Source organism: Pelobates fuscus, chromosome 13, assembly GCF_036172605.1.
Source record: "Pelobates fuscus isolate aPelFus1 chromosome 13, aPelFus1.pri, whole genome shotgun sequence".
In the NCBI taxonomy this organism is placed as follows: Eukaryota; Metazoa; Chordata; class Amphibia; order Anura; family Pelobatidae; genus Pelobates; species Pelobates fuscus.
Window position 1 is genome coordinate 96,301,651 of NC_086329.1, and position 25,576 is coordinate 96,327,226.

Below are 25,576 nucleotides of genomic sequence, written 5' to 3' on the forward strand. Positions count from 1 at the left end.
ATAAATATCCCTTATATAGGATTCCCAGGTAGGTTTCCAAGCTCTGTATAAATATCCCTTATATAGGATTCTCGGGTAGGTTTCCAAGCTCTGTATAAATATCCCTTATATAGGATTCTCAGGTAGGTTTCCGAGCTCTGTATAAATATCCCTTATATAGGATTCCCAGGTAGGTTTCCAAGCTCTGTATAAATATCCCTTATATAGGATTCCCAGGTAGGTTTCATAGCTCTGTATAAATATCCCTTATATAGGATTCTCAGGTAGGTTTCCAAGCTCTGTATAAATATCTCTTAGATAGGATTCTCGGGTAGGTTTCCAAGCTCTGTATAAATATCCCTTATATAGGATTCTCAGGTAGGTTTCCAAGCTCTGTATAAATATCCCTTATATAGGATTCCCAGGTAGGTTTCATAGCTCTGTATAAATATCCCTTATATAGGATTCCAAGGTAGGTTTCCAAGCTCTGTATAAATATCCCTTATATAGGATTCCCAGGTAGGTTTCCTAGCTCTGTATAAATATCCCTTATATAGGATTCCCAGGTAGGTTTCCAAGCTCTGTATAAATATCCCTTATATAGGATTCTCGGGTAGGCTTCCAAGCTCTGTATAAATATCCCTTATATAGGATTCCCAGGTAGGTTTCCAAGCTCTGTATAAATATCCCTTATATAGGATTCCCAGGTAGGTTTCCTAGCTCTGTATAAATATCCCTTATATAGGATTCCCAGGTAGGTTTCCAAGCTCTGTATAAATATCCCTTATATAGGATTCTCAGGTAGGTTTCCAAGCTCTGTATAAATATCCCTTATATAGGATTCCCAGGTAGGTTTCCAAGCTCTGTATAAAAATCCCTTATATAGGATTCCCAGGTAGGTTTCCTAGCTCTGTATAAATATCCCTTATATAGGATTCCCAGGTAGGTTTCCAAGCTCTGTATAAATATCCCTTATATAGGATTCTCGGGTAGGTTTCCAAGCTCTGTATAAATATCCCTTATATAGGATTCTCAGGTAGGTTTCCGAGCTCTGTATAAATATCCCTTATATAGGATTCCCAGGTAGGTTTCCAAGCTCTGTATAAATATCCCTTATATAGGATTCCCAGGTAGGTTTCATAGCTCTGTATAAATATCCCTTATATAGGATTCTCAGGTAGGTTTCCAAGCTCTGTATAAATATCTCTTATATAGGATTCTCGGGTAGGTTTCCAAGCTCTGTATAAATATCCCTTATATAGGATTCTCAGGTAGGTTTCCAAGCTCTGTATAAATATCCCTTATATAGGATTCCCAGGTAGGTTTCATAGCTCTGTATAAATATCCCTTATATAGGATTCTCAGGTAGGTTTCCAAGCTCTGTATAAATATCCCTTATATAGGATTCTCAGGTAGGTTTCCGAGCTCTGTATAAATATCCCTTATATAGGATTCCCAGGTAGGTTTCCAAGCTTTGTATAAATATCCCTTATATAGGATTCTCAGGTAGGTTTCCAAGTTCTGTATAAATATCCCTTATATAGGATTCTCAGGTAGGTTTCCGAGCTCTGTATAAATATCCCTTATATAGGATTCCCAGGTAGGTTTCCAAGTTCTGTATAAATATCCCTTATATAGGATTCTCAGGTAGGTTTCCGAGCTCTGTATAAATATCCCTTATATAGGATTCCCAGGTAGGTTTCCGAGCTCTGTATAAATATCCCTTATATAGGATTCCCAGGTAGGTTTCCAGGCTCTGTATAAATATCCCTTATATAGGATTCCCAGGTAGGTTTCCAGGCTCTGTATAAATATCCCTTATATAGGATTCCCAGGTAGGTTTCCAAGCTCTGTATAAATATCCCTTATATAGGATTCCAAGGTAGGTTTCCAAGCTCTGTATAAATATCCCTTATATAGGATTCCCAGGTAGGTTTCCAAGCTCTGTATAAATATCCCTTATATAGGATTCCCAGGTAGGTTTCCAGGCTCTGTATAAATATCCCTTATATAGGATTCCCAGGTAGGTTTCCAAGCTCTGTATAAATATCCCTTATATAGGATTCTCAGGTAGGTTTCCAAGCTCTGTATAAATATCCCTTATATAGGATTCCCAGGTAGGTTTCCAAGCTCTGTATAAATATCCCTTATATAGGATTCCCAGGTAGGTTTCCAAGCTCTGTATAAATATCCCTTATATAGGATTCCCAGGTAGGTTTCCAGGCTCTGTATAAATATCCCTTATATAGGATTCCCAGGTAGGTTTCCAAGCTCTGTATAAATATCCCTTATATAGGATTCCAAGGTAGGTTTCCAAGCTCTGTATAAATATCCCTTATATAGGATTCCCAGGTAGGTTTCCAAGCTCTGTATAAATATCCCTTATATAGGATTCCCAGGTAGGTTTCCGAGCTCTGTATAAATATCCCTTATATAGGATTCCAAGGTAGGTTTCCAAGCTCTGTATAAATATCCCTTATATAGGATTCCCAGGTAGGATTCCGAGCTCTGTATAAATATCCCTTATATAGGATTCCCAGGTAGGTTTCCGAGCTCTGTATGAATATCCCTTATATAGGATTCCCAGGTAGGTTTCCAAGCTCTGTATAAATATCCCTTATATAGGATTCCCAGGTAGGTTTCCTAGCTCTGTATAAATATCCCTTATATAGGATTCCCAGGTAGGTTACCGAGCTCTGTATAAATATCCCTTATATAGGATTCCCAGGTAGGTTTCCAAGCTCTGTATAAATATCCCTTATATAGGATTCCCAGGTAGGTTTCCAAGCTCTGTATAAATATCCCTTATATAGGATTCCCAGGTAGGTTTCCAAGCTCTGTATAAATATCCCTTATATAGGATTCCCAGGTAGGTTTCCTAGCTTTGTATAAATATCCCTTATATAGGATTCCCAGGTAGGTTTCCTAGCTCTGTATAAATATCCCTTATATAGGATTCTCAGGTAGGTTTCCAGGCTCTGTATAAATATCCCTTATATAGGATTCCCAGGTAGGTTTCCAAGCTCTGTATAAATATCCCTTATATAGGATTCCCAGGTAGGTTTCCAAGCTCTGTATAAATATCCCTTATATAGGATTCCCAGGTAGGTTTCCTAGCTCTGTATAAATATCCCTTATATAGGATTCCCAGGTAGGTTTCCAAGCTCTGTATGAATATCCCTTATATAGGATTCCCAGGTAGGTTTCCAAGCTCTGTATAAATATCCCTTATATAGGATTCTCAGGTAGGTTTCCAAGCTCTGTATAAATATCCCTTATATAGGATTCCCAGGTAGGTTTCCAAGCTCTGTATAAATATCCCTTATATAGGATTCCCAGGTAGGTTTCCAAGCTCTGTATAAATATCCCTTATATAGGATTCTCAGGTAGGTTTCCAAGCTCTGTATAAATATCCCTTATATAGGATTCCCAGGTAGGTTTCCTAGCTCTGTATAAATATCCCTTATATAGGATTCCCAGGTAGGTTTCCAAGCTCTGTATGAATATCCCTTATATAGGATTCCCAGGTAGGTTTCCAAGCTCTGTATAAATATCCCTTATATAGGATTCTCAGGTAGGTTTCCAAGCTCTGTATAAATATCCCTTATATAGGATTCTCAGGTAGGTTTCCAAGCTCTGTATAAATATCCCTTATATAGGATTCCCAGGTAGGTTTCCAAGCTCTGTATAAATATCCCTTATATAGGATTCCCAGGTAGGTTTCCTAGCTCTGTATAAATATCCCTTATATAGGATTCCCAGGTAGGTTTCCAAGCTCTGTATAAATATCCCTTATATAGGATTCTCGGGTAGGTTTCCAAGCTCTGTATAAATATCCCTTATATAGGATTCTCAGGTAGGTTTCCGAGCTCTGTATAAATATCCCTTATATAGGATTCCCAGGTAGGTTTCCAAGCTCTGTATAAATATCCCTTATATAGGATTCCCAGGTAGGTTTCATAGCTCTGTATAAATATCCCTTATATAGGATTCTCAGGTAGGTTTCCAAGCTCTGTATAAATATCTCTTATATAGGATTCTCGGGTAGGTTTCCAAGCTCTGTATAAATATCCCTTATATAGGATTCTCAGGTAGGTTTCCAAGCTCTGTATAAATATCCCTTATATAGGATTCCCAGGTAGGTTTCATAGCTCTGTATAAATATCCCTTATATAGGATTCTCAGGTAGGTTTCCAAGCTCTGTATAAATATCCCTTATATAGGATTCTCAGGTAGGTTTCCGAGCTCTGTATAAATATCCCTTATATAGGATTCCCAGGTAGGTTTCCAAGCTTTGTATAAATATCCCTTATATAGGATTCTCAGGTAGGTTTCCAAGTTCTGTATAAATATCCCTTATATAGGATTCTCAGGTAGGTTTCCGAGCTCTGTATAAATATCCCTTATATAGGATTCCCAGGTAGGTTTCCAAGTTCTGTATAAATATCCCTTATATAGGATTCTCAGGTAGGTTTCCGAGCTCTGTATAAATATCCCTTATATAGGATTCCCAGGTAGGTTTCCGAGCTCTGTATAAATATCCCTTATATAGGATTCCCAGGTAGGTTTCCAGGCTCTGTATAAATATCCCTTATATAGGATTCCCAGGTAGGTTTCCAGGCTCTGTATAAATATCCCTTATATAGGATTCCCAGGTAGGTTTCCAAGCTCTGTATAAATATCCCTTATATAGGATTCCAAGGTAGGTTTCCAAGCTCTGTATAAATATCCCTTATATAGGATTCCCAGGTAGGTTTCCAAGCTCTGTATAAATATCCCTTATATAGGATTCCCAGGTAGGTTTCCAGGCTCTGTATAAATATCCCTTATATAGGATTCCCAGGTAGGTTTCCAAGCTCTGTATAAATATCCCTTATATAGGATTCTCAGGTAGGTTTCCAAGCTCTGTATAAATATCCCTTATATAGGATTCCCAGGTAGGTTTCCAAGCTCTGTATAAATATCCCTTATATAGGATTCCCAGGTAGGTTTCCAAGCTCTGTATAAATATCCCTTATATAGGATTCCCAGGTAGGTTTCCAGGCTCTGTATAAATATCCCTTATATAGGATTCCCAGGTAGGTTTCCAAGCTCTGTATAAATATCCCTTATATAGGATTCCCAGGTAGGTTTCCAAGCTCTGTATAAATATCCCTTATATAGGATTCTCAGGTAGGTTTCCAAGCTCTGTATAAATATCCCTTATATAGGATTCCCAGGTAGGTTTCCTAGCTCTGTATAAATATCCCTTATATAGGATTCCCAGGTAGGTTTCCAAGCTCTGTATGAATATCCCTTATATAGGATTCCCAGGTAGGTTTCCAAGCTCTGTATAAATATCCCTTATATAGGATTCTCAGGTAGGTTTCCAAGCTCTGTATAAATATCCCTTATATAGGATTCCCAGGTAGGTTTCCAAGCTCTGTATAAATATCCCTTATATAGGATTCCCAGGTAGGTTTCCAAGCTCTGTATAAATATCCCTTATATAGGATTCTCAGGTAGGTTTCCAAGCTCTGTATAAATATACCTTTATATAGGATTCCCAGGTAGGTTTCCTAGCTTTGTATAAATATCCCTTATATAGGATTCCCAGGTAGGTTTCCGAGCTCTGTATAAATATCCCTTATATAGGATTCCCAGGTAGGTTTCCGAGCTCTGTATAAATATCCCTTATATAGGATTCCCAGGTAGGTTTCCAAGCTCTGTATAAATATCCCTTATATAGGATTCCCAGGTAGGTTTCCTAGCTCTGTATAAATATCCCTTATATAGGATTCCCAGGTAGGTTTCCAAGCTCTGTATAAATATCCCTTATATAGGATTCTCAGGTAGGTTTCCAAGCTCTGTATAAATATCCCTTATATAGGATTCCCAGGTAGGTTTCCAAGCTCTGTATAAATATCCCTTATATAGGATTCCCAGGTAGGTTTCCTAGCTCTGTATAAATATCCCTTATATAGGATTCCCAGGTAGGTTTCCAAGCTCTGTATAAATATCCCTTATATAGGATTCTCGGGTAGGTTTCCAAGCTCTGTATAAATATCCCTTATATAGGATTCTCAGGTAGGTTTCCGAGCTCTGTATAAATATCCCTTATATAGGATTCCCAGGTAGGTTTCCAAGCTCTGTATAAATATCCCTTATATAGGATTCCCAGGTAGGTTTCATAGCTCTGTATAAATATCCCTTATATAGGATTCTCAGGTAGGTTTCCAAGCTCTGTATAAATATCTCTTATATAGGATTCTCGGGTAGGTTTCCAAGCTCTGTATAAATATCCCTTATATAGGATTCTCAGGTAGGTTTCCAAGCTCTGTATAAATATCCCTTATATAGGATTCCCAGGTAGGTTTCATAGCTCTGTATAAATATCCCTTATATAGGATTCCAAGGTAGGTTTCCAAGCTCTGTATAAATATCCCTTATATAGGATTCCCAGGTAGGTTTCCTAGCTCTGTATAAATATCCCTTATATAGGATTCCCAGGTAGGTTTCCAAGCTCTGTATAAATATCCCTTATATAGGATTCTCGGGTAGGCTTCCAAGCTCTGTATAAATATCCCTTATATAGGATTCCCAGGTAGGTTTCCAAGCTCTGTATAAATATCCCTTATATAGGATTCCCAGGTAGGTTTCCTAGCTCTGTATAAATATCCCTTATATAGGATTCCCAGGTAGGTTTCCAAGCTCTGTATAAATATCCCTTATATAGGATTCTCAGGTAGGTTTCCAAGCTCTGTATAAATATCCCTTATATAGGATTCCCAGGTAGGTTTCCAAGCTCTGTATAAATATCCCTTATATAGGATTCCCAGGTAGGTTTCCTAGCTCTGTATAAATATCCCTTATATAGGATTCCCAGGTAGGTTTCCAAGCTCTGTATAAATATCCCTTATATAGGATTCTCGGGTAGGTTTCCAAGCTCTGTATAAATATCCCTTATATAGGATTCTCAGGTAGGTTTCCGAGCTCTGTATAAATATCCCTTATATAGGATTCCCAGGTAGGTTTCCAAGCTCTGTATAAATATCCCTTATATAGGATTCCCAGGTAGGTTTCATAGCTCTGTATAAATATCCCTTATATAGGATTCTCAGGTAGGTTTCCAAGCTCTGTATAAATATCTCTTATATAGGATTCTCGGGTAGGTTTCCAAGCTCTGTATAAATATCCCTTATATAGGATTCTCAGGTAGGTTTCCAAGCTCTGTATAAATATCCCTTATATAGGATTCCCAGGTAGGTTTCATAGCTCTGTATAAATATCCCTTATATAGGATTCTCAGGTAGGTTTCCAAGCTCTGTATAAATATCCCTTATATAGGATTCTCAGGTAGGTTTCCGAGCTCTGTATAAATATCCCTTATATAGGATTCCCAGGTAGGTTTCCAAGCTTTGTATAAATATCCCTTATATAGGATTCTCAGGTAGGTTTCCAAGTTCTGTATAAATATCCCTTATATAGGATTCTCAGGTAGGTTTCCGAGCTCTGTATAAATATCCCTTATATAGGATTCCCAGGTAGGTTTCCAAGTTCTGTATAAATATCCCTTATATAGGATTCTCAGGTAGGTTTCCGAGCTCTGTATAAATATCCCTTATATAGGATTCCCAGGTAGGTTTCCGAGCTCTGTATAAATATCCCTTATATAGGATTCCCAGGTAGGTTTCCAGGCTCTGTATAAATATCCCTTATATAGGATTCCCAGGTAGGTTTCCAGGCTCTGTATAAATATCCCTTATATAGGATTCCCAGGTAGGTTTCCAAGCTCTGTATAAATATCCCTTATATAGGATTCCAAGGTAGGTTTCCAAGCTCTGTATAAATATCCCTTATATAGGATTCCCAGGTAGGTTTCCAAGCTCTGTATAAATATCCCTTATATAGGATTCCCAGGTAGGTTTCCAGGCTCTGTATAAATATCCCTTATATAGGATTCCCAGGTAGGTTTCCAAGCTCTGTATAAATATCCCTTATATAGGATTCTCAGGTAGGTTTCCAAGCTCTGTATAAATATCCCTTATATAGGATTCCCAGGTAGGTTTCCAAGCTCTGCATAAATATCCCTTATATAGGATTCCCAGGTAGGTTTCCAAGCTCTGTATAAATATCCCTTATATAGGATTCCCAGGTAGGTTTCCAGGCTCTGTATAAATATCCCTTATATAGGATTCCCAGGTAGGTTTCCAAGCTCTGTATAAATATCCCTTATATAGGATTCCAAGGTAGGTTTCCAAGCTCTGTATAAATATCCCTTATATAGGATTCCCAGGTAGGTTTCCAAGCTCTGTATAAATATCCCTTATATAGGATTCCCAGGTAGGTTTCCAAGCTCTGTATAAATATCCCTTATATAGGATTCCAAGGTAGGTTTCCAAGCTCTGTATAAATATCCCTTATATAGGATTCCCAGGTAGGATTCCGAGCTCTGTATAAATATCCCTTATATAGGATTCCCAGGTAGGTTTCCGAGCTCTGTATGAATATCCCTTATATAGGATTCCCAGGTAGGTTTCCAAGCTCTGTATAAATATCCCTTATATAGGATTCCCAGGTAGGTTTCCTAGCTCTGTATAAATATCCCTTATATAGGATTCCAAGGTAGGTTTCCAAGCTCTGTATAAATATCCCTTATATAGGATTCCCAGGTAGGTTTCCAAGCTCTGTATAAATATCCCTTATATAGGATTCCCAGGTAGGTTTCCAAGCTCTGTATAAATATCCCTTATATAGGATTCCCAGGTAGGTTACCGAGCTCTGTATAAATATCCCTTATATAGGATTCCCAGGTAGGTTTCCAAGCTCTGTATAAATATCCCTTATATAGGATTCCCAGGTAGGTTTCCAAGCTCTGTATAAATATCCCTTATATAGGATTCCCAGGTAGGTTTCCAAGCTCTGTATAAATATCCCTTATATAGGATTCCCAGGTAGGTTTCCTAGCTTTGTATAAATATCCCTTATATAGGATTCCCAGGTAGGTTTCCTAGCTCTGTATAAATATCCCTTATATAGGATTCTCAGGTAGGTTTCCAGGCTCTGTATAAATATCCCTTATATAGGATTCCCAGGTAGGTTTCCAAGCTCTGTATAAATATCCCTTATATAGGATTCCCAGGTAGGTTTCCGAGCTCTGTATAAATATCCCTTATATAGGATTCCCAGGTAGGTTTCCTAGCTCTGTATAAATATACCTTATATAGGATTCCCAGGTAGGTTTCCAAGCTCTGTATAAATATCCCTTATATAGGATTCCCAGGTAGGTTTCCAAGCTCTGTATAAATATCCCTTATATAGGATTCCCAGGTAGGTTTCCAAGCTCTGTATAAATATCCCTTATATAGGATTCCCAGGTAGGTTTCCAAGCTCTGTATAAATATCCCTTATATAGGATTCCCAGGTAGGTTTCCTAGCTTTGTATAAATATCCCTTATATAGGATTCTCAGGTAGGTTTCCAAGCTCTGTATAAATATCCCTTATATAGGATTCTCAGGTAGGTTTCCAAGCTCTGTATAAATATCCCTTATATAGGATTCTCGGGTAGGTTTCCAAGCTTTGTATAAATATCCCTTATATAGGATTCTCAGGTAGGTTTCCGAGCTCTGTATAAATATCCCTTATATAGGATTCCCAGGTAGGTTTCCGAGCTCTGTATGAATATCCCTTATATAGGATTCCCAGGTAGGTTTCCAAGCTCTGTATAAATATCCCTTATATAGGATTCCCAGGTAGGTTTCCAAGCTCTGTATAAATATCCCTTATATAGGATTCCCAGGTAGGTTTCCAAGCTCTGTATAAATATCCCTTATATAGGATTCCAAGGTAGGTTTCCAAGCTCTGTATAAATATCCCTTATATAGGATTCCCAGGTAGGATTCCGAGCTCTGTATAAATATCCCTTATATAGGATTCCCAGGTAGGTTTCCGAGCTCTGTATGAATATCCCTTATATAGGATTCCCAGGTAGGTTTCCAAGCTCTGTATGAATATCCCTTATATAGGATTCCCAGGTAGGTTTCCTAGCTCTGTATAAATATCCCTTATATAGGATTCCAAGGTAGGTTTCCAAGCTCTGTATAAATATCCCTTATATAGGATTCCCAGGTAGGTTTCCAAGCTCTGTATAAATATCCCTTATATAGGATTCCCAGGTAGGTTTCCAAGCTCTGTATAAATATCCCTTATATAGGATTCCCAGGTAGGTTACCGAGCTCTGTATAAATATCCCTTATATAGGATTCCCAGGTAGGTTTCCAAGCTCTGTATAAATATCCCTTATATAGGATTCCCAGGTAGGTTTCCAAGCTCTGTATAAATATCCCTTATATAGGATTCCCAGGTAGGTTTCCTAGCTTTGTATAAATATCCCTTATATAGGATTCCCAGGTAGGTTTCCTAGCTCTGTATAAATATCCCTTATATAGGATTCTCAGGTAGGTTTCCAGGCTCTGTATAAATATCCCTTATATAGGATTCCCAGGTAGGTTTCCAAGCTCTGTATAAATATCCCTTATATAGGATTCCCAGGTAGGTTTCCGAGCTCTGTATAAATATCCCTTATATAGGATTCCCAGGTAGGTTTCCTAGCTCTGTATAAATATACCTTATATAGGATTCCCAGGTAGGTTTCCAAGCTCTGTATAAATATCCCTTATATAGGATTCCCAGGTAGGTTTCCAAGCTCTGTATAAATATCCCTTATATAGGATTCCCAGGTAGGTTTCCTAGCTCTGTATAAATATCCCTTATATAGGATTCCCAGGTAGGTTTCCAAGCTCTGTATAAATATCCCTTATATAGGATTCCCAGGTAGGTTTCCAAGCTCTGTATAAATATCCCTTATATAGGATTCCAAGGTAGGTTTCCTAGCTTTGTATAAATATCCCTTATATAGGATTCACAGGTAGGTTTCCGAGCTCTGTATAAATATCCCTTATATAGGATTCTCAGGTAGGTTTCCGAGCTCTGTATAAATATCCCTTATATAGGATTCCCAGGTAGGTTTCCGAGCTCTGTATGAATATCCCTTATATAGGATTCCCAGGTAGGTTTCCAAGCTCTGTATAAATATCCCTTATATAGGATTCCCAGGTAGGTTTCCAAGCTCTGTATAAATATCCCTTATATAGGATTCCCAGGTAGGTTTCCAAGCTCTGTATAAATATCCCTTATATAGGATTCCCAGGTAGGTTTCCTAGCTTTGTATAAATATCCCTTATATAGGATTCTCAGGTAGGTTTCAAAGCTCTGTATAAATATCCCTTATATAGGATTCTCAGGTAGGTTTCCAAGCTCTGTATAAATATCCCTTATATAGGATTCTCGGGTAGGTTTCCAAGCTTTGTATAAATATCCCTTATATAGGATTCTCAGGTAGGTTTCCGAGCTCTGTATAAATATCCCTTATATAGGATTCCCAGGTAGGTTTCCGAGCTCTGTATGAATATCCCTTATATAGGATTCCCAGGTAGGTTTCCAAGCTCTGTATAAATATCCCTTATATAGGATTCCCAGGTAGGTTTCCAAGCTCTGTATAAATATCCCTTATATAGGATTCCCAGGTAGGTTTCCAAGCTCTGTATAAATATCCCTTATATAGGATTCTCAGGTAGGTTTCCAAGCTCTGTATAAATATCCCTTATATAGGATTCCCAGGTAGGTTTCCAAGCTCTGTATAAATATCCCTTATATAGGATTCTCAGGTAGGTTTCCAAGCTGTGTATAAATATCCCTTATATAGGATTCCCAGGTAGGTTTCCAAGCTCTGTATAAATATCCCTTATATAGGATTCCCAGGTAGGTTTCCTAGCTTTGTATAAATATCCCTTATATAGGATTCCCAGGTAGGTTTCCAAGCTCTGTATAAATATCCCTTATATAGGATTCTCAGGTAGGTTTCCAAGCTCTGTATAAATATCCCTTATATAGGATTCCCAGGTAGGTTTCCAAGCTCTGTATAAATATCCCTTATATAGGATTCCCAGGTAGGTTTCCTAGCTCTGTATAAATATCCCTTATATAGGATTCCCAGGTAGGTTTCCAAGCTCTGTATAAATATCCCTTATATAGGATTCCCAGGTAGGTTTCCAAGCTCTGTATAAATATCCCTTATATAGGATTCCCAGGTAGGTTTCCAAGCTCTGTATAAATATCCCTTATATAGGATTCCCAGGTAGGTTTCCAAGCTCTGTATAAATATCCCTTATATAGGATTCTCAGGTAGGTTTCCTAGCTCTGTATAAATATCCCTTATATAGGATTCCAAGGTAGGTTTCCAAGCTCTGTATAAATATCCCTTATATAGGATTCCCAGGTAGGTTTCCAAGCTCTGTATAAATATCCCTTATATAGGATTCCCAGGTAGGTTTCCTAGCTCTGTATAAATATCCCTTATATAGGATTCCCAGGTAGGTTTCCAAGCTCTGTATAAATATCCCTTATATAGGATTCTCGGGTAGGTTTCCAAGCTCTGTATAAATATCCCTTATATAGGATTCTCAGGTAGGTTTCCGAGCTCTGTATAAATATCCCTTATATAGGATTCCCAGGTAGGTTTCCAAGTTCTGTATAAATATCCCTTATATAGGATTCTCAGGTAGGTTTCCGAGCTCTGTATAAATATCCCTTATATAGGATTCCCAGGTAGGTTTCCAAGTTCTGTATAAATATCCCTTATATAGGATTCTCAGGTAGGTTTCCGAGCTCTGTATAAATATCCCTTATATAGGATTCCCAGGTAGGTTTCCAAGTTCTGTATAAATATCCCTTATATAGGATTCTCAGGTAGGTTTCCGAGCTCTGTATAAATATCCCTTATATAGGATTCCCAGGTAGGTTTCCGAGCTCTGTATAAATATCCCTTATATAGGATTCCCAGGTAGGTTTCCAGGCTCTGTATAAATATCCCTTATATAGGATTCCCAGGTAGGTTTCCAAGCTCTGTATAAATATCCCTTATATAGGATTCCCAGGTAGGTTTCCTAGCTCTGTATAAATATCCCTTATATAGGATTCCCAGGTAGGTTTCCAAGCTCTGTATAAATATCCCTTATATAGGATTCCCAGGTAGGTTTCCAAGCTCTGTATAAATATCCCTTATATAGGATTCCCAGGTAGGTTTCCAAGCTCTATATAAATATCCCTTATATAGGATTCCCAGGTAGGTTTCCAAGCTGTGTATAAATATCCCTTATATAGGATTCTCAGGTAGGTTTCCTAGCTCTGTATAAATATCCCTTATATAGGATTCCAAGGTAGGTTTCCAAGCTCTGTATAAATATCCCTTATATAGGATTCCCAGGTAGGTTTCCAAGCTCTGTATAAATATCCCTTATATAGGATTCCCAGGTAGGTTTCCTAGCTCTGTATAAATATCCCTTATATAGGATTCCCAGGTAGGTTTCCAAGCTCTGTATAAATATCCCTTATATAGGATTCTCAGGTAGGTTTCCTAGCTTTGTATAAATATCCCTTATATAGGATTCCCAGGTAGGTTTCCAAGCTCTGTATAAATATCCCTTATATAGGATTCCCAGGTAGGTTTCCAAGCTCTGTATAAATATCCCTTATATAGGATTCCCAGGTAGGTTTCCAAGCTCTGTATAAATATCCCTTATATAGGATTCCCAGGTAGGTTTCCTAGCTTTGTATAAATATCCCTTATATAGGATTCCCAGGTAGGTTTCCTAGCTCTGTATAAATATCCCTTATATAGGATTCCCAGGTAGGTTTCCAAGCTCTGTATCAATATCCCTTATATAGGATTCCCAGGTAGGTTTCATAGCTCTGTATAAATATCCCTTATATAGGATTCCCAGGTAGGTTTCCAAGCTCTGTATAAATATCCCTTATATAGGATTCCCAGGTAGGTTTCTAAGCTCTGTATAAATATCCCTTATATAGGATTCCCAGGTAGGTTTCCAAGCTCTGTATAAATATCCCTTATATAGGATTCCCAGGTAGGTTTCCAAGCTCTGTATAAATATCCCTTATATAGGATTCCCAGGTAGGTTTCTGAGCTCTGTATAAATATCCCTTATATAGGATTCCCAGGTAGGTTTCCAAGCTCTGTATAAATATCCCTTATATAGGATTCTCAGGTAGGTTTCTAAGCTCTGTATAAATATCCCTTATATAGGATTCCCAGGTAGGTTTCCAAGCTCTGTATAAATATCCCTTATATAGGATTCCCAGGTAGGTTTCCAAGCTCTGTATAAATATCCCTTATATAGGATTCCCAGGTAGGTTTCTGAGCTCTGTATAAATATCCCTTATATAGGATTCCCAGGTAGGTTTCCAAGCTCTGTATAAATATCCCTTATATAGGATTCCCAGGTAGGTTTCTAAGCTCTGTATAAATATCCCTTATATAGGATTCCCAGGTAGGTTTCCAAGCTCTGTATAAATATCCCTTATATAGGATTCCCAGGTAGGTTTCCAAGCTCTGTATAAATATCCCTTATATAGGATTCCCAGGTAGGTTTCTGAGCTCTGTATAAATATCCCTTATATAGGATTCCCAGGTAGGTTTCCAAGCTCTGTATAAATATCCCTTATATAGGATTCCCAGGTAGGTTTCCAAGCTCTGTATAAATATCCCTTATATAGGATTCTCAGGTAGGTTTCCTAGCTCTGTATAAATATCCCTTATATAGGATTCCCAGGTAGGTTTCCAAGCTCTGTATAAATATCCCTTATATAGGATTCTCAGGTAGGTTTCCAAGCTCTGTATAAATATCCCTTATATAGGATTCCCAGGTAGGTTTCCAAGCTCTGTATAAATATCCCTTATATAGGATTCTCAGGTAGGTTTCCAAGCTCTGTATAAATATCCCTTATATAGGATTCCCAGGTAGGTTTCCAAGCTGTGTATAAATATCCCTTATATAGGATTCCCAGGTAGGTTTCCAAGCTGTGTATAAATATCCCTTATATAGAATTCTCAGGTAGGTTTCCAAGCTCTGTATAAATATCCCTTATATAGGATTCCCAGGTAGGTTTCCAAGCTCTGTATAAATATCCCTTATATAGGATTCTCAGGTAGGTTTCCTAGCTCTGTATAAATATCCCTTATATAGGATTCTCAGGTAGGTTTCCTAGCTCTGTATAAATATCCCTTATATAGGATTCTCAGGTAGGTTTCCAAGCTCTGTATAAATATCCCTTATATAGGATTCCCAGGTAGGTTTCCAAGCTCTGTATAAATATCCCTTATATAGGATTCCCAGGTAGGTTTCCTAGCTCTGTATAAATATCCCTTATATAGGATTCTCAGGTAGGTTACCGAGCTCTGTATAAATATCCCTTATATAGGATTCCCAGGTAGGTTTCCTAGCTCTGTATAAATATCCCTTATATAGGATTCTCAGGTAGGTTTCCAAGCTCTGTATAAATATCCCTTATATAGGATTCCCAGGTAGGTTTCCTAGCTTTGTATAAATATCCCTTATATAGGATTCCCAGGTAGGTTTCCAAGCTCTGTATAAATATCCCTTATATAGGATTCCCAGGTAGGTTTCCAAGCTCTGTATAAATATCCCTTATATAGGATTCTCAGGTAGGTTTCCTAGCTTTGTATAAATATCCCTTATATAGGATTCCCAGGTAGGTTTCCAAGCTCTGTATAAATATCCCTTATATAGGATTCTCAGGTAGGTTTCCAAGCTCTGTATAAATATCCCTTATATAGGATTCTCGGGTAGGCTTCCAAGCTCTGTATAAATATCCCTTATATAGGATTCCCAGGTAGGTTTCCAAGCTCTGTATAAATATCCCTTATATAGGATTCCCAGGTAGGTTTCCAAGCTCTGTATAAATATCCCTTATATAGGATTCTCAGGTAGGTTTCCAAGCTCTGTATAAATATCCCTTATATAGGATTCTCAGGTAGGTTTCCAAGCCCTGTATAAATATCCCTTATATAGGATTCTCAGGTACGTTTCATAGCTCTGTATAAATATCCCTTATATAGGATTCCCAGGTAGGTTTCCAAGCTCTGTATAAATATCCCTTATATAGGATTCTCAGGTAGGTTTCCAAGCTCTGTATAAATATCCCTTATATAGGATTCCCAGGTAGGTTTCCAAGCTCTGTATGAATATCCCTTATATAGGATTCCCAGGTAGGTTTCCAAGCTCTGTATAAATATCCCTTATATAGGATTCCCAGGTAGGTTTCCTAGCTCTGTATAAATATCCCTTATATAGGATTCCCAGGTAGGTTTCCTAGCTCTGTATAAATATCCCTTATATAGGATTCCCAGGTAGGTTTCCTAGCTCTGTATAAATATCCCTTATATAGGATTCTCGGGTAGGTTTCCAAGCTCTGTATAAATATCCCTTATATAGGATTCCCAGGTAGGTTTCCGAGCTCTGTATAAATATCCCTTATATAGGATTCTCAGGTAGGTTTCCAAGCTCTGTATAAATATCCCTTATATAGGATTCTCGGGTAGGTTTCCAAGCTCTGTATAAATATCCCTTATATAGGATTCCCAGGTAGGTTTCCAAGCTCTGTATAAATATCCCTTATATAGGATTCTCGGGTAGGTTTCCAAGCTCTGTATAAATATCCCTTATATAGGATTCTCAGGTAGGTTTCCAAGCTCTGTATAAATATCCCTTATATAGGATTCCCAGGTAGGTTTCCAAGCTCTGTATAAATATCCCTTATATAGGATTCCCAGGTAGGTTTTCTAGCTCTGTATAAATATCCCTTATATAGGATTCCCAGGTAGGTTTCCAAGCTCTGTATAAATATCCCTTATATAGGATTCTCGGGTAGGTTTCCAAGCTCTGTATAAATATCCCTTATATAGGATTCCCAGGTAGGTTTCCTAGCTCTGTATAAATATCCCTTATATAGGATTCCCAGGTAGGTTTCCTAGCTCTGTATAAATATCCCTTATATAGGATTCCCAGGTAGGTTTCCTAGCTCTGTATAAATATCCCTTATATAGGATTCTCGGGTAGGTTTCCAAGCTCTGTATAAATATCCCTTATATAGGATTCCCAGGTAGGTTTCCTAGCTCTGTATAAATATCCCTTATATAGGATTCCCAGGTAGGTTTCCAAGCTCTGTATAAATATCCCTTATATAGGATTCCCAGGTAGGTTTCCTAGCTCTGTATAAATATCCCTTATATAGGATTCTCAGGTAGGTTTCCAAGCTCTGTATAAATATCCCTTATATAGGATTCCCAGGTAGGTTTCCGAGCTCTGTATAAATATCCCTTATATAGGATTCTCAGGTAGGTTTCCAAGGTCTGTATAAATATCCCTTATATAGGATTCCCAGGTAGGTTTCCAAGCTCTGTATAAATATCCCTTATATAGGATTCTCGGGTAGGTTTCCAAGCTCTGTATAAATATCCCTTATATAGGATTCTCAGGTAGGTTTCCGAGCTCTGTATAAATATCCCTTATATAGGATTCCCAGGTAGGTTTCCAAGCTCTGTATAAATATCCCTTATATAGGATTCTCAGGTAGGTTTCCAAGCTCTGTATAAATATCCCTTATATAGGATTCCCAGGTAGGTTTCCAAGCTCTGTATAAATATCCCTTATATAGGATTCCCAGGTAGGTTTCATAGCTCTGTATAAATATCCCTTATATAGGATTCCAAGGTAGGTTTCCAAGCTCTGTATAAATATCCCTTATATAGGATTCTCAGGTAGGTTTCCGAGCTCTGTATAAATATCCCTTATATAGGATTCCCAGGTAGGTTTCCAAGCTTTGTATAAATATCCCTTATATAGGATTCCCAGGTAGGTTTCATAGCTCTGTATAAATATCCCTTATATAGGATTCCAAGGTAGGTTTCCAAGCTCTGTATAAATATCCCTTATATAGGATTCTCAGGTAGGTTTCCAAGCTCTGTATAAATATCCCTTATATAGGATTCTCAGGTAGGTTTCCGAGCTCTGTATAAATATCCCTTATATAGGATTCTCAGGTAGGTTTCCGAGCTCTGTATAAATATCCCTTATATAGGATTCCAAGGTAGGTTTCCAAGCTCTGTATAAATATCCCTTATATAGGATTCTCAGGTAGGTTTCCAAGCTCTGTATAAATATCCCTTATATAGGATTCCCAGGTAGGTTTCCAAGCTCTGTATAAATATCCCTTATATAGGATTCCCAGGTAGGTTTCCAAGCTCTGTATAAATATCCCTTATATAGGATTCCCAGGTAGGTTTCCGAGCTCTGTATAAATATCCCTTATATAGGATTCTCAGGTAGGTTTCCAAGCTCTGTATAAATATCCCTTATATAGGATTCCCAGGTAGGTTTCCAAGCTCTGTATAAATATCCCTTATATAGGATTCTCAGGTAGGTTTCCGAGCTCTGTATAAATATCCCTTATATAGGATTCCCAGGTAGGTTTCCGAGCTCTGAATACACGTCCATTAAACAGAGCTATTAGGGAGGCCCCCAAACCCTGTAAATACATCCCTCAGGAGGTGTTGAAGCGATGTTACAAAGTGATATCTGTATTATGCCCCCACTATTTAAATAAAGTTTTACAATAAAAAGTAGCTGAAATTCCCACCTTCTTTTGCAACATTGTGTTTGATACGAGGCTCTCTCCTCTCTCTATGTGATGCTCAGGTTGTGCTAGCTTCCACCAAGGACACAGGTCAGGTTGTTGCAATTAAATTAATAAAGAAAGCTAAAGTTGAGGAAAAGACCATTCAGAAGGAGAATCGGATACTGCAAATGGCGAGCGGCAGTCCGTTCCTGTGTCAGGGACTCGCTGCCTTCCAGACCCGGGTATGAAACACCGTGCCCATAATGTCTCCTTATTTCTAGATATTTCTATATGGCGGATTGTGTTCTGTTAATATAAATGCAGTATATATTAACCAGAACTTTGTTGTCTCTCTTGTGAAACAGGAGTACACCTGTCTGGTCATGGAGTACATACCAGGGGACAGTCTCCAATCCTACATGGCTGGGAAGGAACATCTGTCCATGGAGGAAGCAAGGTGAGTCATTAATAGCTCTAGCAGGTAGAGGAAAGAAGTAGTGAGTTTAACACACGATACAGAAATGAACCTTTCAATATCAGCCAGACAATGGGCAATACAAGAAACTCAGAACTAGGAGCGGGAGGCGTTCTGTACGAACTGATGGCAGATCGGGAGCCGATATGAGTTAGCTGACCTGCCGTAGCCCGAAGCCGACGTCAGGGTGTATTTCAATTTCTATTACCATGGATCTTCTGAATCAATTCATATACAGCTTGTGCGTTATGACAAAGAACTGAGAAGGGTTTAATGGGTAACATATCAAGAGACAGTCCCTCCACCATTTGGGTACTTATTAAGTAAAACCATTATAAGGATCATGTTTTCAAATGATAAAACTGATGGTTTTAATAATATTAATGGTATTAAAGTAAAGTCTTATCTCCCATGGACAGGTCCTTTTTGTCCAGATTGTTAGGCATGATAAATAGATACTTGTATGACTTGCGGTCATACGTTTCTTGTATTGTTAGGCATGATAAATAGATACTTGTATGACCTGCGGTCATACGTTTCTTGGCCTGCGCAACTCCGATCCCTCCGTCCATGAAGACTGTGTCTCTCCTCTCCCGCGGTGTTCCGAAGTTCGGCAGCCAATGGATGGTGCATATGTCCATGCAATTAACGGCTCTATCTTTGCCCCTTAAAGGGAAAGCACTCCTATTATAACTGCTCACTAATTACCTTAATTGGTTCCCTAGCCTATCAACACACACTTAGGCCTATTTATACCTCCCTCTGACATCACATCCTTGCCCTGTCGTGGTCTTTGTAGTCCAAGAGTCATCTGGTATCCTTGACCCTCTGCTTTGTTCTACATTCATCCTTTCGTCTCCAATCCAGAACTTGGCCGGTCTGACTATTCTATACCTCTTTCTGTACATTTTATACGTTAAGACCAGCCACTCTAAGGCACGGTAATACGTCTTGGTTTGTGTATAAGTATAGAGTGTGGCGAAACCAACCTCGCCACTGGGCCCTGGAGAAGCCTGTTTGCTAGCCTCCTACCTGCTGACTATGGCCCCTGGGTTATTTGGGGGCATATTGTACTTTATATTGCTGCTGCTGGCCCTTTTAAAAGCATCAGTGGACATATTGGGACTTTTGGGACTACTGTCCCTTTAAGACTGTGGAGCATATTACAGTAATACTGCCTTTAATATCATGTATGTATTTATGTGTTGAGTTAACCTGGGTTATATGTATGTAGCATTCAGCTGATTGTTCGGTAGAATCACTCCATTCATTATACTGAGTGAAACTACCGAACAACCAGACCACCCAGGAATAAGTATGCCTCCAATTACCGTTTGCAACAATGTTGCAAACGGGTAATTGGCAATCAGTGTAATGTATTCTTTGTCCTCTGGGTGGCCGCCATTCGGGAAACGAACACGTGGCGGCGGCCATCTTAAACTCCCGAACAGCGGTGTTTTGCCGTCGAGTGTCTGGAACTAAAATCGGACACTCGACTAGGCAAACACCGCTGAGACCTCCATACTTCCAGAAATTCGTATAGAAACTACCGAATGGCCCGCCGTTCGGTAGAAAGAACCCCACAAACAAGGGAATTCATTCAAACCCTCTCCAGGCTCTATAACACAGGCAATTCGTCTGTTTTCATTCCCTTGTCTGTGACCGACCGCAGGGCCAAAATGCATGGAACTGTTTTCGGATACTTTACCCATGCGGTCGGTCAAATCTTTGGAACCCCATATCTCCCGAACCGTTTATCCGAATGAACTGATTTTTGGATATGTTGTCCCCCTGAATAAGGGCTGTTTTTGGGGTACATCCAGAACCTGGCTAAAAATGTGTACCGTATAATTGGGTTTACTGTTATCTGAGGGGAGGGGATGTGTGGGTGGAACCATGTATGTGATTGGTTATTTTATGCCTCCCCCTGGGTGTGGCCTGTAAGTGTACAAGTGTAATAAAAGCCAGGCTGGATGAGCCAGTCCAGAGTTCCTGCTTAACCCTCAAAGTGAAGTGTCGTCTCATTATTGGGGGAGGATTTATTGTATGCTGTTCCAGTTTGACTGCTAGGATTGAAAACCTATTGGTATGGTTCCTATTCAACTGTCTACAGCATTCAGAGGCTTGAGAAGATTCATATGCTTCTCCGATACGGTGATTGTGGTGTCTGCCAGAGTGCTTGGAGTCCTCAGGAAGCGCTAGGAGCATCCATTAACGGAGGTACCCAGTCGGGGTGCCAGGCGATCCGTTACATAGAGCTCCTTAGTTTGCGTGTTAGTGTAACTGACAACTGCATAGTGCTGACATGTCACAGTTACCCTGCTAGGTGCACTATAAAGAGAAATACATTTTACCAATAAATTGAAATGTTCTGCCCTGTTATATGTTATTTTAATATTATTGATTTGGGCAGATTGCTTGATGATGTTCTTTCTATTCTGTTTTCCAGGTTCATTTCAGCAAACCTTGTCTGTGGGATCCAGTATCTCCATGCCCGCGGGATACTTCATAGGTCAGTATTAGTGCTGGTTCATTTAGAAAGCGCTGGCGTGCTCCAATGAGAAATAATGTTATTATATCTCTGCTCTCACTTTTAGCTCACATTTATATCTGTCTTCATTATCCAGGGATCTGAAACCAGCCAATATTCTCTTTGATGCCAAGGGCTATGTCAAAATAGCAGATTTTGGCCTCTGCGAAGAGAATATTTTTACGGATACAACCACCAACGGACGAGCTGGCACAGTCAAGTACATGGCGCCAGAGGTTAGTTAGAGGGTGTGGCTATGTGAGCTGTAGGGGGAGGAGTTAAGGGTAGTGATATAAGAGCATATATGTTTAATGAGCAGTAGAGAGCCGAGTAGCAGTGGGGAGAAGAGGGCACTATCAGAGTATAGATATAAACAAAAAAAGGGATACAGCTGTATATCTGCAAATAACTAATTGGCAACACAGTATCAGAGTAGCAGTGGGCGGACTTAGAGGAATGTGTTTAGACTAGATTTGGAATAAAATGATGGGGATTATATGAAAAGCTGTAAGATAGTAATATTCTCAAAAACTCCATACCAAACCTATTACAGTCTAAGTAGAAATATAGTAATGATGTGTCCATTTAATACCATGTGTTAATACCCATGTGTTTTTGCAGGTACTAAGCTACAAAGAGTACGGCCATTCAGCAGACTGGTGGTCGTTTGGCGTCATTCTCCATTACATGATAACTGGGCAGAATCCATTTAACACCAAGATCAGTAAGACGTATTTTATAAATGAAGTATTAAACGCTGACCCGTGCTACCCAACCTGGCTGGGCAGTGATACTATAGACCTTCTGAGCAAGGTAAGGAACAGGCTGTTATAGGAGCAGATACACTGTAAGCCGGTAATAGAGAATGTGCCGGTTAATGTTTTAATTGAATATAACGATAGAGATTGTAAAGAAGAATGATAGAAGTTACTGGAGAAGATATGGGATATCGGTGGTAATAGATACTGGCTCTATTTATTGCAGTATGTACTAAACAGGTTATAGAACCAACTGTTAATAGTGAGAATGACTGGTTATGTTCCAGTGCAGAGCAGATTCAGAATTCCCTATTCATGCCTATCACCCATAATTGCTCAGGTTTGATAGCAGCACGGAGTGGTGGGGTGTTCAACAACTAATGCCTGAAATTATTTAAACCTTGATATTTAGTGGGTTAATACTAATATTTAATAATGATGGCAGATTAAAACACAGACATTTACTTTACAAAATGTAATCTTGTCTATTACTATCTACCTGCAATGTACCGACAAATGGAGAAGCCATTTTGTGATTCTATTGGACTACACAAAAGGAAATTTTTATTAAAAAATATTTATATCAACAGGAAAAAAAAGGGGGGGGGGAGGGCAGCTTCGCTCAGGAGTAGGCACCATGTAGTGTTGTAATTGCATATGTGCGTGCTGAATGACTTGTATCTACTGTTTAGATACATGTCAAAGTGATGTACCTACTCCCTATTTCTATTTACTATATGATGCCAATTAATTGCCCCAATAAAAAAAAAAAAAAAAATTATTTATAAAGAATTAGAGTTGCTGGTCAGCCAAATAAATGAGATTGTTGTTAACAATTTTCAACAAACTTTACACAAACACAGCCTCATCTAAGGTTTGATAGAAGGTTAAAATGGCTTCCTTCAGTAGGGGTGGAAACTTTTAGTTTGCGTTATAGATTATTACATCGTACATTAAAATATTACAGTTCGGAGATATCACAAAGTGTTATACTCAGTGTATCCTCTCTCTCTCTCTCTTCCTAGCTCCTGGATAAGGACCCTTGTGCACGTGTTGTGATGGGAAGGAACATTCGGGAACACCCCTTCTTCAAAGACATTAATTGGGAAGATCTTGAGAGGGGTAAAGTGAGCTGTCCATTCCTGACATTGCTAGTAAGTGCACATAGAATCCGTATTTACAAACTGAGGAGGGATTATATAGAATAATAAATCCTTAATTATTATTATTAAAAAACGATTCCTTAATCCTCCATTAATCACATCCCAGCAGGGGTTCAACTAAAGAGGTACTGGATTAATTTCTCCCCACCGTTAATGTGACCATTAGAAACAGTACATTGTCATTTATACGTAAGAAGTAGACAATGCCATATGATGCTAAACTAATTACATCTATCTTTATATCGCAGACACCAGAGACAGGCACCACAGGGAAGTAACTGAAAACTATGTCATCAGTGGCCCGTCTTTCATAATCCCTAAATGTCTGGAATGAAAGTACTGTAGAGGCTTCCAGCAAGGAAGATAGAGATGGACATGTCTCGGTTATACTACAGGAGCTGCTCGAACATCAAAAAGAGCACGTTCTCCCACAAAAATGTGTTGCTGTATACCGTCAAATATTTACATTATTTGGAATTATTTTTAAGCCAAACATTTCCTGGGAAAACATCTAGAGCATAATATAATAGAGGAGAATACAAGTCTGAGAACTATTCTCAATAGTCCAAATTCAAGAGGGCTGATATCTAGGTGCTTTGATTTGATCAGAGAAATAAAGTTAGACGACAGTTTTAATGCCAAAGTGGTATGGGGAAAAGACCTGAATAGAGAGATATCAGCCGAGGATTGGATCAGGGCTATAAATAATGTCAATAGAATGGTACACTGTCTAAACAGTGTTGACATTTTTACAAACTAGCAAATATGTGGTATCTAGTCCCAGCAAAACAATCTAAAATGAATAAAGGCATGCATAATGGTTGTTGGAGATGCGGATCAGGAAAAGGTGATTATTTTGGTGGCAATGAGGGCTACTTAAAAGTAAGGAGTGGCATTAAAGATCAGATAAGCATTCTATGTGAAATAGACTTTTACCCTAGAGAATTTACTGTAGCATCTGAACTGGCCTCGAATGTCTACTGAGAATAGAATGATGATAACACATATTCTGATGGCTACTAAGTTTGAACTAGCGAGAAATTGTAGAAGTAATAGGATTCCAGAATGAATGGAAATTAAGGCTCATACGTTATACGAATGTAAAACTGAATTAGGTATTACTAAAAATAACTCATCTGTAATGTGAAAATCCAATAAATGAAGGCTGCTATTGATAGTTTTGCAGTCTAACAGTTAAACTACCCTGGGCTGTTAATATAGCTCAATATTAGTAGAAGTTCTAATACTTCAGGAGGAGTCTGAAATTGGACAGTAGAGTCGTCACGTCTCAGTGCAAGCTTGTATGGTTTTGTAGCGTGGGAAGGGGAAAATAGATAAGAAATTTGGTATAAAGCGCAATTTTATTAAGTATTTTATATGTGTAATTGCAATTCTTTTTCATTGAAAGTTGCATTTGTTGAATTGTATAAATTTTATTAAAATAAAAGATTACAACGATAACGCATATTTACATTATTTGTAGAGGACTATTTTTTACTGGTGTATTTAAATGATATACTGTGTGTATATGTGTGTGTGTGTGCGCGTGTGTATGTTAAGGTGACAGTTCCGAATGGTATTTAATTTCAAGCTGCCATCTCCTCTGAGCCCCCACCCTTTCATTTCATGTCTCTTGTGTCGTTGCTATTGAAGCAGTGCATGTCTATGAGGAAAGTTCAGTGTCACTTTACAGAGAGTGGAGACACTAAATGTCAGTCACGCTGTGTAGCACTGCCCCAGGAAGTACCTCTAGTAGCCATTTGAGGAGTGGCCAGTGACGTTATCTCTAGACTGTAATGTAAATACTGCATTTTCTCTTAAAATGCTTGAAGGGAATGATTATACTCACCAGAACAAATACAATAATCTGTAATTGTTCTGGTGACTATAGTGTCCCTTTAAACAGATCATAATTAACCAACATGGCCATGGAAACATGTTTACATTCAGCCACGCTACACTTATTCAGAATACAGCGTTATACCTTGGGCCTATGTTCAACCACACTCCATTTTCCTCGATTAAGATTCACCGCAGTGTGTCTCTTTCTTCCCCAGCCCCTTTATGTGTCTCTGTGTCCTGCAGCCCCTTTGGGTGTCTCCTCCTAGAACCTGTCTGTCTCTTTTGCCCCTTCCCCAG

General features: G+C 38.6%; 1 protein-coding gene across 1 annotated transcript in view; it reads left to right on the forward strand.

Annotated features, from left to right (window-relative positions):
• Positions 1-23,715, forward strand: part of LOC134582651 (protein kinase C theta type-like) — a 35,783-nt gene extending 12,068 nt beyond the window's left edge. The window contains exons 3-9 of the mRNA XM_063439306.1: positions 18,592-18,753; positions 18,877-18,968; positions 21,436-21,498; positions 21,614-21,752; positions 22,138-22,329; positions 23,300-23,428; positions 23,686-23,715. Of these exons, the coding sequence (XP_063295376.1) occupies positions 18,592-18,753; positions 18,877-18,968; positions 21,436-21,498; positions 21,614-21,752; positions 22,138-22,329; positions 23,300-23,428; positions 23,686-23,715 (807 nt within the window). The remainder of the gene's footprint in view (positions 1-18,591; positions 18,754-18,876; positions 18,969-21,435; positions 21,499-21,613; positions 21,753-22,137; positions 22,330-23,299; positions 23,429-23,685) is intronic.
• The last annotated feature ends 1,861 nt before the right edge of the window (positions 23,716-25,576 follow it).